The 14,140-nt window shown below is 37.8% G+C and overlaps 1 protein-coding gene across 1 annotated transcript; it reads right to left on the reverse strand.

The window, feature by feature from the left end:
* Nucleotides 1-10,729: 10,729 nt before the first annotated feature.
* On the reverse strand, nucleotides 10,730-12,412 carry LOC142629059 (uncharacterized). The gene is made up of 3 exons (XM_075803053.1): nucleotides 12,195-12,412; nucleotides 11,391-12,077; nucleotides 10,730-11,102 (listed from the first exon to the last, which is right to left on the reverse strand). Exons 1-3 carry the CDS (start codon nucleotides 12,410-12,412, stop codon nucleotides 10,730-10,732), a joined length of 1,278 nt encoding a protein of 425 aa, XP_075659168.1.
* Nucleotides 12,413-14,140: the final 1,728 nt, after the last annotated feature.

Below are 14,140 nucleotides of genomic sequence, written 5' to 3' on the forward strand. Positions count from 1 at the left end.
CATTTACTAAGAAAAGGTCCTGTAAGGGTATTCAAAGTAGACAACTCAAAAGAAATATTATTTAACTACCATGAGCTACACTGTTTCGATTTTTATTTTTTTAGAAACCCAAAATTTAATTTTAATTTAAAAGGTACTCAAAGATCAAGGGGCATGTTTGTATACTGTTTATTTTACTAAAAACTTAAAACAATAAAAAATAATAATAAAAAAAGTTACTATTCATGCACTTAGTATTGTTCATAAGCCTAGAACCACTGTTCACAGACAATGAACAGTGCTTTGGCACTGTTCAGAAAAGAAAAAAAACGCAAAAAATGTAAACGCAAAACCCAAACGCCACCCAAGTATGAGTTGTCATCAAAGACTTCAATCTATTATTGGGTTTTTAAATCCAAGTTTTTCCCTAGTTGCTCTGTTATGGAAGCTTTTGATTCTAGTTTAGGTTTATACGCATGACACATCATCTTAAAAGGTTGTGATGTTCTCTTAAAAGGTGCAAAATGGAGGGTGGGTTGTGGGGATTCCATCGGAGTGTGATTGGATTCATGGTTACCGTCCTGTGATCATCCAAGAATTTTATCTCAATTAGTTATAGGTCTTGAAGATGCTAAAGTTACTAATCTTATTGATCCGGTCACAAAATAGTGGCATGTTAATCTCCTACAAGGCTTGTTTAATCCTCATGAGGTTGAGTTGATAATGAGTATTCCCTTATGTCGTTCCTATGTTGAGGATAAACTAGTCTAGTCCTTCACACCATCGAGCACATACTTAGTGAAGACCGGTTAGTGGCGGCGCCACGTATAACTCAGGGTGTTTTCAAGAACACCTTGACTTGAAAAAAAAATTTATATATAATAATTAAAATTTATCAGGAACACCCTCAACAAAATTAAGAACACCCTCAAAATTTTTTTTAAAAATTATTTGTTCTACTTTCAATTAAAAAAAAAAACCAAAAAAAAAAAGAACTAAAATCTGAAAAAAAAAAATATATATATATATATATATTTGTAACAGAGACAGAGGCAAGCCCACAGATTCTCAAAAAAAAAAAAAAAAAAAAAAAACCCACGGTCACGTCGCTCGCAGAGCAAACCAAACCCTAACATAGACAGAGCAGACCAAACCCCGATACAGAGCAAACCAAACCCACGATCACGTCCCTCGCAGCTCGCTCATCGTCGCTGTAGCTCGCTCGTCTTCGTTGTCATCGTCATCACTCATGGCAGATCGCCCATCATCGCAGATCGCCCCTCATCGTAGATCGGGATCGCAGAGCTGCTCTAGTGCTCGGTGCTCGTGCTCCATCCCTCAAGGTATTTCTCTCTCTTTTTCTCTCTAACTCTCTCTCAGTCTCTCACACACACACACACACACACACACTCTCTCTCTCTCTCTCTCTCTCTCTCTCTCTCTCTCTCTCTCTCTCTCTGAAATGAAATAAAATTGGTAGCTTTAAGAGTCTAACTCTAAATTGGTAGCTTTAAAATGAATGAATGAGAGTCTATCTCTTTATTCTTTAAGAGTCTAACTCTCTCTCTCTCTTTTGAAGTGTGAGTCTGTAATTGGTAGCTTTATTATTATTTTGCTTTTTGCCTTTTATGACTTTTTAAATTTAGCTTTATCTTATTCTTATCCGTTGGTGTTTTTTTTTTGATGGCTTATTCGTTGGTGTTGGTCAGTGTGTGTTGGTGTTGGTGAGATATTGATTGTCTTTTAGTGTAATGTGTATTGTGATTTGTGATTGCAAAATTTTCTGATTGGCAGTTGGCTATTGTGATTGGGGGCATCAGGCATGAGGTTTGTACCAATGTGCTTGTCTGTTGAGTGGGGTGGGGGTACATGGGTACATGGGGCCGGGTTACACTGCTTTAATTATTGTGCTGCACATGAGATGTGTAATGGCTGGCTCTTTTAATGTAATATGCATATGAGGCTAAACAATATAACGAATTAAAGCAGTATAATTAATGACAAACAAATTAAAACAATGTAGTTTATTGTTACGCTAAACAACAATAATTAAAGCAGTATAATTAACCAATACATTATAAAAGACAAACAAATTAAATTATGTTAGACTAAATAACAATTAATAATTTTATAATTAATGAAACAACAATATAACAAATTATAGTTTATTAAAGACAAACAAATTAATGAAACAACTAAACAACAATAATTAATAATTTTATTAATATTTCAAATGAACTTATAGTTTATTGTTTATTTTTTTGCTAGAATTATGGAAAAATATTTGATAAGAAAACCGCGTAACAAAAAAAAATTCTGGGAAAATTTTTTAGGAACACTCTAGGAAAAATTCCTAGAACCGCCACTAAAACCGGTTATAGATTTCTTACAAAAGTAAATTCAGTCAATATTGCTCCTGTGATTCTGAATCAAGATGTTGGAGTTTGGAAGCTTATTTGGGGATTTTCTGTCCCTAACAAAGTTAAAAACTTTGTCTTGAGGTCTTGTTGAGATGTGATGCCAGTAAAGAATAATTTGAGGAGGTGTCAAATTTTGGTGGATGATGCTTGTGATCACTGCCACTCATCCCTTGAAATGGTACTGCATGCCGTTTAGGATTGCCCAGAAATCTAGAGAGTGTGAGGTACATATTCGAAGCTTGCTTTTCATCATACACACTAGTTTTCATCCATCACAGAATTGTTACTCTATGCCCACGGTGAAGGAAAAAAATCTGGAGTTATTGGTGATGCTCATATGGACAATTTGGTTTAGCCGAAATCAGATTAGGACAAGCAGCAGCGACTACCCCATCACGTAGGTTGCTCCAAATGCTCAAGAACCTCCAGGTCTTTCGCCAAGCAAATATCACTCCCTCGTCTCAGCTTTCAGCCCCTGCACCCCCACGGGTCAGGTGGTCTCCTCCCCCAGCTAACTCTCTCAAGGTAAATTTTGATGATGCTACTTTCAGGGATATTAAGAAGGCATGTCTGGGAGTGGTGATTCACAACGACCAAGGACAAGTCTTGGCTTCCCTCTCTGAGCAGATTTCTCTACCTTATTCCTCGAATGTGGTAGAAGCCTTGGCAATAGCACGAGCTATCTCCTTTGCCCTTGAAATTGGCTGTTCCTCATTTATTCTTGAAGGTTATTTCTGAAACAGTGATCAACACTCTCAATAGTGTACACGATTCCTTATCCCCTTTTGGCCATATCCTTGCATTAGCCAAGGCCACCACATAAGCCCGTTGTTGTTTTTCTTTCTAAGGGTCCGTTTGGATAGAACTTATTACTGAAAATTGAAAACAATGTAGCAAAATAATTTTTAAATGTGTGAACAGTACTGTGGGACCTATTTTTAATATTTTTTATGAATAAAGTGTTTGTGAGTCCTATGAACCGTGCGTAAACAGTGCATGAACAGTAACTTTGTCTCCCGTATAGTACTGAACAATACCGGTTACTGTTCATGAATAGTAACCAGTACAGTGAAATAACGTGCATGAATAGTAGCGGTTATTGTTCATGCACATTGAAAAAAAAAATGCAAAAACTCAAAATGCAGCAATTATAATCTAGATCCAAACGGTCACTAACATATTCATAGACTTAGTAATTCTATTGTTCACAACTTAGTTAGACATGCTATACATGTTGGAGATTTTTCGACGTGAATGGAGGATGTTCCACCACATCTTTATTATGTTTTATTCACCGATAACAATTGATTTTTTTCTTCAATAAAACTTTCAAGTTTTCAATATTCTCAAAAAAAAAAAAAAGTATGAGTTGTCATGAAATTTCTCTAAGAAAAGCAATGCACTTGTTTATGATTTACTTGCACAAATTTAAGGGAGTTATGTGTATTTTTCTTAATATGGGTTCCTTAGGGCACCTTATTCAACATGATACAAAAATGTTTTATGTATCATTCAATATAAGTATTAAATTAGCTTTAAATTATGACTGTAGAGCAATAATTAATAAACTCATTTCAAAATTTATGGTATTTTTATCAAAGTAATGCTACAATCATAAATATTTTTATAATATTTTTACAAATTTTTGAGGTAGAAAATTCTTATTGATTCTTATTTAGGTCCACTACTTATATCATTTTTTTAGTTACCAATAATCATTCATCACATCAGAAGTTTGTAAAAAAAAATTGTAAAAAAGTTTGCAACTCTAGCATTTCTCTTTTTATCAAAGTTAAAATTTCATAATAATTAATGCAAAATACTAAAGTTATTACAAATTTTTGTGTTTATAGACTAAAGTGCTAATAAATGTGTATGATTTTATTTTTGAGAAAATAAATGTGTATGATTTTTTTTTTGAGAATGATAAATGTGTATGATTAGTGCCACTTCAACAAATAATAATAAATATTTATTTAAATTATCTTTATGTGTTAGTTACACATTATTTTGTAAATTTCATAAGAGAAAGTAAAATTTGTAGTAATCAAATGTTACTCTTTGCATTTTTTCCCCACTATCATAACTTCTCTAATTTCAATTGCAAAAACAATCTTCTCTAATTTGTACTATAGTTAGTAAAATACATGTATTGCATCATATATTACACATTTGTACATTAAAAAAATAAAAAAAAAAACTCATTCATTGTTCGAAACAAAAAAATTCTAAAAGGTGCATGTTTTCTATAACTAAAGATAGAAAACACGTTCGCATTCAACATTTTCCTAATATATTTGTATAAAAATACTTCAACTTCAGTTCAATACTTCTACTGACAATATAATTGTTTATTTTGTCATTATATTCAAAGAATAAATTATAAAAATCAACGTTTTTAGTTCCACATTTTACTATTTATATCAAAATCAATATTTTATCTATTAAGGATTTAAAAAAAAAAATTTGAATGATTAAATCTTCTTACCATTTATAATATGTATATATATCATGTATATATGTATATTAGATTTTAAATAAACAAAAAAAATATTATTTTATATTATAATGATTCGATGCAATAAATATTTTTTTTACTATTTTTTTTAGAGAGTTTCAATCTATGACATCCGCTCTTGATGATAGCTTTTTATCATCAGACCAAGACACCAATTGATTTATGGTGTAGACGGAGACAGAACCACAAATCTTATTCAACCATCAGAGACTTTACTATATGAGTTATTTAGAACCCACTTTTTTTTACTAAGTAAGTGAACGTAGGAATATACAAAACATCATATTGTTCATTACGTTGTTATATATTTTGCTCGAAAATAAAACTAAAAATTGGGGGGAAAATACTAATTATATTAAATACTTAATTAGTTGTTGTTTTTTTATAGCATCTTATAAAATTATATTAAGAGAACATAAGTATGCTATTCAATTGTAATCTAATAAAAACAATAACTTAACATATATATATATATATATATTTTTTTTTTTTTTCTTTTTTCTTTTTTCTAGACAAGTAGTACTATTTTTGATTGTCGGCTCATATTAGACTTTTAGCCTTAGGTTATGTGGCACTATATATTTGCTAAAAAAGAAAAAGAGTAATGATAAGGACATATAAAAATGCACAACTTTGTGCAACAACTTGTCACGTGACAAGTTGTAATTAGTGGAGGTGTAATAGTAGGCCATGTGAGTTTTTAACTTTTAACTTACAACACTCTGTTTGCCACAAGACTCTCTTTGCCACAAGACTCTCTTTGCCACTCTCTTTGTGCTGCAAATATGTGAAGGTTGAAGTTTCATGAGTGATCCATGTTAGGCTCAAAGAATGATCAAAGGTCACCTTTGGGTTTTTACCTCTCTCTCTCTCTCCTTTTGTTCTTCACTTCATTGTTGTGGATATTTTTGATTGTATTTGATGCTGTGAGGTAGAATAGAATCTGTGGAACTCAAAACTTTTTTGTATGTAATGGTGGAAAATATCTAAAGGTTGAAAAAAGAAGAAGAAACCAAATTCATTCTCGTTGAAAATTGCATTTCGGCCAAAATTACCCAGAATCGACCAAAATGTCTGAAACTAGCTGGAATTTGATCCAAGGTGGAATAGAGGCTATTCCCATTCCGGTTTGCATACTGGTACAAGAAATTTCGTTCAGAATGGAACAAAATTTATAACATTTATTTAAACCAAATAACCCCCTTAAAAAAAAGTAAAATATTAATTGCTAGCTTCCTCTCAATGTCTCATAAGTATGAGTAATTCTTATATGCTCTTGGAGTACAGAAAATTGTGCACCCTCTTCTTACATTTATGGTAGGGTTTACTCATTAAATTCATGGTGGGGTCTACCGTGAATGTAAGAAGATGGAGCACTATTTTAGTATACTCTGGGAGTATCTAGGGATGACAATTTAGATCCGACCCGCAGATACCCAGCCCAGCCCGACCCTAATGGGCAGGATTTTACCCGGCCCGATAAAGAATAGGGTCAGGTTTGGGTTTTAAAAAAAAAATCCAAAGCAAGTCCAAGTCGGGTCCGAGTTTTATAAAAAAATCCGAAACCCGACCGGGATATTACCTGGTTTTATGAGATTACTAAAACACCCTTATATATATATATATATATATATATATATATATATATATATATATATATATATATATATATCATTGTAAACCCTAACTCACTAACGCAATATACCCAGCCGCCTCTCTTCCAATTTCAGTTCACTTCTCTGTTACTCACGCCCTCTGCCCTCACCCTAATTCTCAATCTCTCTGTCACGCCTCACCCTATCGCACAAGAGCACGTAGCCACACACTCAGCTGCACACAAGAGCACGCAGCCACGCCTTACTCACTCACTCCCAAGCCATACCTCGGCCTCACTCTCAAGCACGCAACCATTGTTTGGGTTTTCTTCTTCCAATTGCTTGTGGGTATTGTTTGTTTTTGTCATATAGATTGATGTTTGTCGGCCTCACTCTCAAGCACGCAGCCATTGTTTGGGTTTTCTTCTTCCAATTGCTTGTGGGTATTGTTTGTTTCTCAAATTAAAATGTTAAGATGTTCATCAGTGGATGTTAGGCTATGGAGATTTTTTATTTATTGAACCAATGGAATGATATGTCTAAATTATTATATTTTAGGTTCATATGGGTCAATATTTGTGTGTGTTTCCTAGTTGTTATCAATTAGCTTTAGATACCACAAAATGGAAAAGCCTATCTGTAGCACCTCATGTTTGTGTATTTCCCAGTTTTTAACCTATTAAGCCTAAATCATTCGTATGAGTTTTGAATGGGCTTGAATCTAGGCAAAAAAATCTTAATGGGCTTCAAAAAAAAAAATTTTGGTTGGGCCAAATTTGGGCCCAAGATAAACGGGTTCGTGGGGCTCGCAGGGTCCAACGGGGCAGGTCTGGGCCCCAGAAAAAAAATCCGATTAATAATCGGGTCGGGTCCTGGTCGCGGGTCTTGGCTTGCAGGTCGGGTCCGAGTACACAAAAACCTGGCCCAAACCGAACCCATTACCATTCCTAGGAGTATCTAAGTGTTTTCTCATAAAGACACGGGTGGAGTGCTACCTCTCTTATTGTTTTAATTAATAACAGTTTTTTTTTTGGTAAAAATTAATTATAAGTTTAATTATTTGTGAATGGGAAAGAAATAATGTAAAGAGCTAAGGGAAAGGAACATGGACGAGCTGTTAAAATTTTTTTAAAAAAATATTATTATATTAAGTTACTAATTTTAGCAATTTTGTTCAATAAAATTACACTTTGACCTCTTTAATAACGCCATCAATTCTTCTGAGAGTAATGTTACAGTCACAAACATTTTTATAACGTTTATACAAACTATTAAGGTAGTAAATTCTTATTGGTTCATATACTTGCATCACTTTTTACTTATCAATAACCACTCGCCATATTAGCAATTTGTAAAAAATTTGTAGTTTTAGCATTTGTCACCTTTTAAAGGAAATAAAAAATTAATAGATTAAATCTAAAATAAAATATACAAGCCCAAAAAAATTAGCATAACAACAAAAATTACCAATAATAAAACTAAAAAAATTAAGCCCAATCAATCTATTTTACCTGGAACAAACAACTTGGCCATTAAAAAAAATTTTAAACAAAAATCCTTAATAATAAAGCAGTAAACTTAAAGGCCGGAGTCACCACACATAGCTAGCAGAAGAGTTGCCCCCTTAACTCCAAGTCTTGGCTCCGTTCCTAGAAAGAAAAGTTGAATTTACAAGTAACTTGCAAGTTATTCCATGTGCAATTGATCCGAATGCTTGGTTAGAGCGACTTGCCTACCTTTTTTTTTTTTTTTTTTTGGTAAACCTGGAAATAATATTAATTAAGAACTATTGCCAGTAGCAACATTTGTACAAAGTCTAGGGCGATACACGCCATTCATATCATCATACAGCAGCTTAGAAATAGCAGGGGGGGAAAGGCAAAAACTAAAGACAAAACATCAGAAGTAGACCCCATTTTTGCTAAAACATCAGCACAGAAATTTGCTTCCTTGAAGCAGTGAGATAATTTAAACTGAGGCAGCCGCAGCAACAATTCCCTGCAATCATCAACAAGACCAGACAAGGCACCATTAGTACTGACACTGTTGGACACTAAGGAAATTGCAGCAGAAGCATCAAGCTCAATTTCCACTGCAGAAATTCCCCTATCTAAACACAGCTCCAAACCATCCCTCAAGGCCCACAACTCCGCTGCGATACTTGAGCTCACACTGATGGTCTTAGCAAATCCAACCACCCACTGACCCGCACAATCTCTCAACAAGCCACCACACCCTGACAGCCCACTAGTGCAGACAAATGAGCCATCGGTATTAAGTTTATGCCATCCTTCACCGGCTTCGCCCATTTGACTTGCTTCAAAAGCCTATCCCTTCTCTTGTCAGTCCAAAACGCAATACATTAAATCACGCGTTTGCATATCCACTGGACCGATTCGATTCGGATTAGAGGGCTGCTGTTTGAAGGCCTTTCTATTTCGTTGCAGCCACAGATTCCACAAACCCAGTAGGAAAAAATTGCACCAGTCGTAGTCCTTACCAGTTGCCTTTGCTGATTCTAAGGCATTTATTTTGATCCAAGACACAAGGTCATCCGAGAAGGAGTGCTTGAGGTTATCAGGGCAGCTAGAATGCTCCTAAAAGATTTTTGCTATCGAGCAGTCCCTCAAAACATGATTAATACTCTCCTCCACTTCTGTGCAACTGTCGCAAGCCCCCAAACCACCAATACCACGCTGAGTCAAAATGTCTTTCACCGGCAAGCTCATGTGTAAGCATTTCCAAAGAAACAATTTAATCTTGGGCAGAGTTTGGAGCTTCCATATCCACTTGCCATGGAAATCCGGAGCCTCAAGATTTTCATCAATAGCCAACAAATACGCATTTCTCGAGTCAAAGTCCCCATTTAAGCTGGAAATCCAGCTCCTGTGATCCTCCCTCATAGCAAATCTTCTTAAAGGGGTGGCTCTTACTGCCTTCAGAATGTGAATAGGGAAACTAAAGGAGAGGTTAGCTAAATCCCATCCATTATTCATAGTCACATCCTTAATGCGAAGCTCCCCCTCACCTCGATTCAAAGGACCTTCAATGAGAGACCTGATAGTGCCAATGTTCAGCCACTTGTCATTCCAGAAGCTGAGAGAACTGTTACAACCCACCGTCCACTTAGAACCCTTCCCACAAATGTCTCTGCCAATCTGCACTGCCTTCCAAGCTCTAGTATGCGCCTTAGGCTTCCTAGAGGTTCCAGTCATATACTTTTTCCTCAGCACATCAGCCCAACCACCATTTTTTGAGTGCTCCATACGCCAGCACAACTTAGCAGCTAGAGTTAAATTTCTTCCTCTGGCTTCCTGAATGCCCAGCCCCCCTCGGTACTTTGGTTTAGTAATTTTCTCCCAGCCAACCATGTGCAATTTTTGTTTCTCCTCCGTTGATCCCCACACAAAATTCCTACTAACCTTATCAAGATTATTGAGAATTCGAGTAAGGATCATGCACCCCTGCATCATATAGGCAGGAATAGCTGAGAGGACAGATTGGGCAACCACTACCCTACCTGCCATTGACAACAAATTTGATTTCCAGCCTTGCAGCTTAGTTTGCACCCTCTCTACCACATAATTGAACTCTTGCGATGTTGATCCCAGATGCTTAATCGGGAAACCCAAATACTTTCCTAAATTTGGGGTCGAGAGAATGACAAGCACCTCACACAACTCCTCTCGAGTATCAGGATTGGTATTAGGGGAAAAGAAAACTTTAGACTTATTCAGGCTGACTTTTTGACCTGATAATTCACAAAAGGCATCCAAAGTTTCTCTCACACTGATACAATTCCTCAAGTCAGCTTTAGCAAAAAGAACAAGGTCGTCGGCAAAGAACAGATGGGAAAAGGCTTGCCCACCTCTTGAGGCCCAGACCGGATCCCACAACTTCTCTTCACAACGCCGTGAAATAAGGAAACCAAGCACTTTCATACACATGATGAATAAATAGGGGGAGAGAGGATCCCCTTGTCTGATACCCCTTGAAGGTAGGAAAGGCTCAAGTTTACCACCATTGAGCAACACAGCGATCGATGAGCTAGAGACACAACTCATAATGAGTTTGATAAGAGAGGGGGGCAGCTGGTACAACTCAAGAACATCTCTAATAAAGTGCCACTCGAGTCTATCATAGGCTTTCTCCAAATCTATTTTAATGGCCATAAAACCCATCTTCCCCTTTTTGAGCTTCAATGAATGTATAATCTCTTAGGCAATGATCATATTATCCAACCCCATTCTTCCTAGGACAAAGGCGGTTTGAAGAGGAGAAATGAGATTAGGCAAGAAAGGGCGAAGTCTCTTGACTATTATCTTGGTGACCACTTTATACACTATATTACAAAGGCTAATGGGTCTAAACGAAGCCAGACAATCAGCCCCTGGATATTTAGGAATAAGAGTGATAAGGGTCTCATTAAGATGGGGGGGCATAGTGGAATCTTGGAAAACCTTGCACACTTCATTTACCACCGAAGTACCAACAAGCTGCCAGTAGGCTTGGAAAAACCCCGCATGGATCCCATCCGGTCCTGGAGCTTTTAGAGGCTTGAGACTCCATAACCCCTCCTTTACTTCAAGCCTGGTCATATTTGCACATAGGGTGCTAGAATCTTCATTCCTAAGAAAACTAGGTCAAATGCTCAAGCTCCACCCCGATCTAGGAACACTGTCCACACTCGTAGAGAAGAGATTTATAAATCCACTTCTAATCAGATCAGCAATATCAATTTTGCCCTGAACCCAATTCCCCAAGCTATCTTTTAGGCAGAGAATTTTGTTTCTCCTTGTTCGAATCAGAGCCGAGGTGTGGAAGAAGTTCGTGTTTCTATCTCCCTGAATAAGCTAGTTGGACCTAGATTTAACAGACCAGAACTCCTCCTCGGATTGGAGAACTTCCGAATACTCCTTTCTAAGTTGACATTCTAGATTTAGGAGATAAAGATTTAACCCATCAGCAATTCTAGATTGAATTCCTCTAAGTCTGGCCTCAAGTCTTTTTTTTCTCTGGAAGATATCTCCAAAAACTTCTTTATTCCAAATTTTAACATCAGCTGTGAATTTCTCAACATTTAAATTTAAAGGTCCATCATCCATGCAAGAGTCAGCTACAAAATCTGAGAACAAAGGATGAGACATCCACATTGGTTGAAATCTAAACGACCTGCTTAAATTTGAAAGGCCATTATTATCCATTTTCAGAAGCACAGGGCAGTGATCAGAATGGGTGCGGACAAGATGATGTATTGCCGCCTCTAGATACATCCTTCTCCATTCAGAGTTAGCAAAACCTCTATCCAACCTTTCTTGGATGAAATGACCCACCTCCCTTTTATTGACCCAAGTGAAGCGAGGCCCATGAAATCCTAGGTCCACCATACCACAAGAGTCCAGACAATCCTTAAACATTTGAACTCTTCTAGGAATAAGGGGGTTCCCTCCCAGCTTATCACTACTAGACAACATCTCATTAAAATCACCCAACATCAACCAGGGCAAATCGTGCATAGGAGCAATAGAAGCTAAGTTTTTCCACAGCAATTTCCTTTCCTCTAATCTAAGACAAGCATAAATTGCAGAAAGAATCCAGGAAGAATTTAGAGCATGTACCTTGACTACTATGTGAATTTCCTATTCAGTCTTTGCTAATTGCGTAACTTCAACTGCATCAAACTTCCAGAGCACCCAAATACCACCTGAGTAACCAATGGTGTCAGCATGCAAGGCTCCGTCAAAAGGAAGCCTATCCGTAATATCCTTTGCCCGTTCTCCACCAACACGGGTTTCAGTGATAATTACAATTGAAGGAGAGTGGGTAACAATCAGATTTTTCAAGGTGACATGAAAAAGAGGGTTCAAAGCCCCTCTACAGTTCCATAGTAATATATTCATTGGGAAAGAAAAAGGAGAAGCCAGCACACCTTCATGCAGATTCTGAGCTTCCATCTTGCTCAGTAATCTCCATCCTAACTCCCTCAGAACTTACCTGGAAGTTCCCACTCCCTGTGCAAGGAATACCAAATGTTCCAATACTCCCAACTGGGTCTCCCTTGAAGAAACCAGTAGGTTCGACCCCTCCATGGTAGATCCAGTCTGAATCAGACTCTTGGAAATTACGTTTCCCCAACACCTCACTACTCCCATCTTGGACATCCAAATTTTCTTTACCTCGTCCTCTTCCTCCAGTGTCACGTCTCTCAAGCTTTGCACCAGAGATTGCGGTGATAGCCCTCTCCACCCGAACACCTGTGCCTCCCCCTTTGTTGGCTTGTCTGACGAAAATATCCACCAAGGGTACGCCCATTCCATCCACGCCGGGTCTGACAGAGAGAGCCATCCCTTCTATTTGCTTTTTGGAGTTGGGGGGAAGATGTGCTTCCATGCTTGCATTTCTTCCAGATCGTACCAGCCCCAAATCATGGCGGGACTTGCTTTTATTTGTGCTAGCATGCTTGGGGAGACCACCATGATTTTTCCCTTTCGAAATATTGCCCACTCCTGCTTGCTCCGACCGGCCATCCCTGCCAACACCCTTCCCATACCTCACTGAGCCCAGAGGAATTTATGAGCCAACAGAGCCTCTAGCACCAGCAACCCAACCAGCAGATGAGCAAGGACTTACTTGCTTCGGCTCGGTGCCTGCACCGAAGGAAAAGATAGGAGCATTATCATCATTATGAGAAATGGGTTCATGAAAGGACTAGCGCTGCTGTTGCGTGTCAAGGTGGGTTTGCTTTTTCCTTTCTCTATCCAAGGATGGATTCAGAGATACCCTGTGGCCTGATCTCTTAATATCTTTATTGGGCCCATAACGAGCATTATAAGGTGGCTTCTCACGTACTAAATGAACCTGCCTAGGTAAAAACTCACCATTCCTAAAGTACCCTTTGCTTGGGCCCACACTCACTCCTTGATTGGTGTTTCGATCCACCTCAGACTTTACACCTGCTTTCTTCCTCTTTACAAGCAACCACGGTCCATACACTTCCTTCCCAGCTCCTTTCAAATCAAATTCCTTCTTTCCCGCCTCTTGGGAACAAGCATCAGCCTCCCCACATATGTCAGCTTTCTCCGTAGTTAAGACCGAACCCTCCACCCTAGATGTTGGCGTCCGTTCATTGACTGTAAATGGGCATCCTTTCCGCCGGTGCCCCACCCTACCACAGGAAAAACAAAAGGTATGAATACCCTTATAAAGTACTTCTTGTACTACTCCTTCAAGTAAGATGCTGGTGGTCAAAGGCTTATCCAAGTTAACTTGGATACAAATTCTTGCGAATCTACCCCTTGCCTCCGACACAGTATTAGAATCCACCCTCAGGATCGGTCCAATGGAATTGCCAATACCTTTAAGCACCTCAGGGTCATAATATTCAAATGGTAGCTCCGATAGCCTTATCCACACAGCCACCATATTGTACACTGCACTAGCTGGTTTGAAATTCGGTTCCCACACTCTAACCGTCAAAAAGTGTCCCCCGATAAACCACGGTCCTCCCTTAACAACATTCTCATAATCCTTAACTAGCCTAAACCTCATAAGAAAGAAATCCCGCCCAAGATCAACGCAGTCAAGCCGCCCTACTTGCTTCCATAAACTCATTACCTTTGATTGGAGAT

Source organism: Castanea sativa, chromosome 3 (assembly GCF_040712315.1).
Source record: "Castanea sativa cultivar Marrone di Chiusa Pesio chromosome 3, ASM4071231v1".
NCBI classification, from domain to species: Eukaryota; Viridiplantae; Streptophyta; class Magnoliopsida; order Fagales; family Fagaceae; genus Castanea; species Castanea sativa.

What these genes read in the sequence shown, in the direction of transcription:
- LOC142629059 (XM_075803053.1), bottom strand. Translation starts at nt 12,412, where the DNA reads ATGAATATATTACTATGGAACTGTAGAGGGGCTTTGAACCCTCTTTTT. An exon ending in GGTATTTGGGTGCTCTGGAA is followed by an intron (nt 12,078 to 12,194) that starts GTTTGATGCAGT and finishes TGCTTGTCTTAG; the next exon opens with ATTAGAGGAAAGGAAATTGC. An exon ending in CAATCCGAGGAGGAGTTCTG is followed by an intron (nt 11,103 to 11,390) that starts GTCTGTTAAATC and finishes AAATATGACCAG; the next exon opens with GCTTGAAGTAAAGGAGGGGT.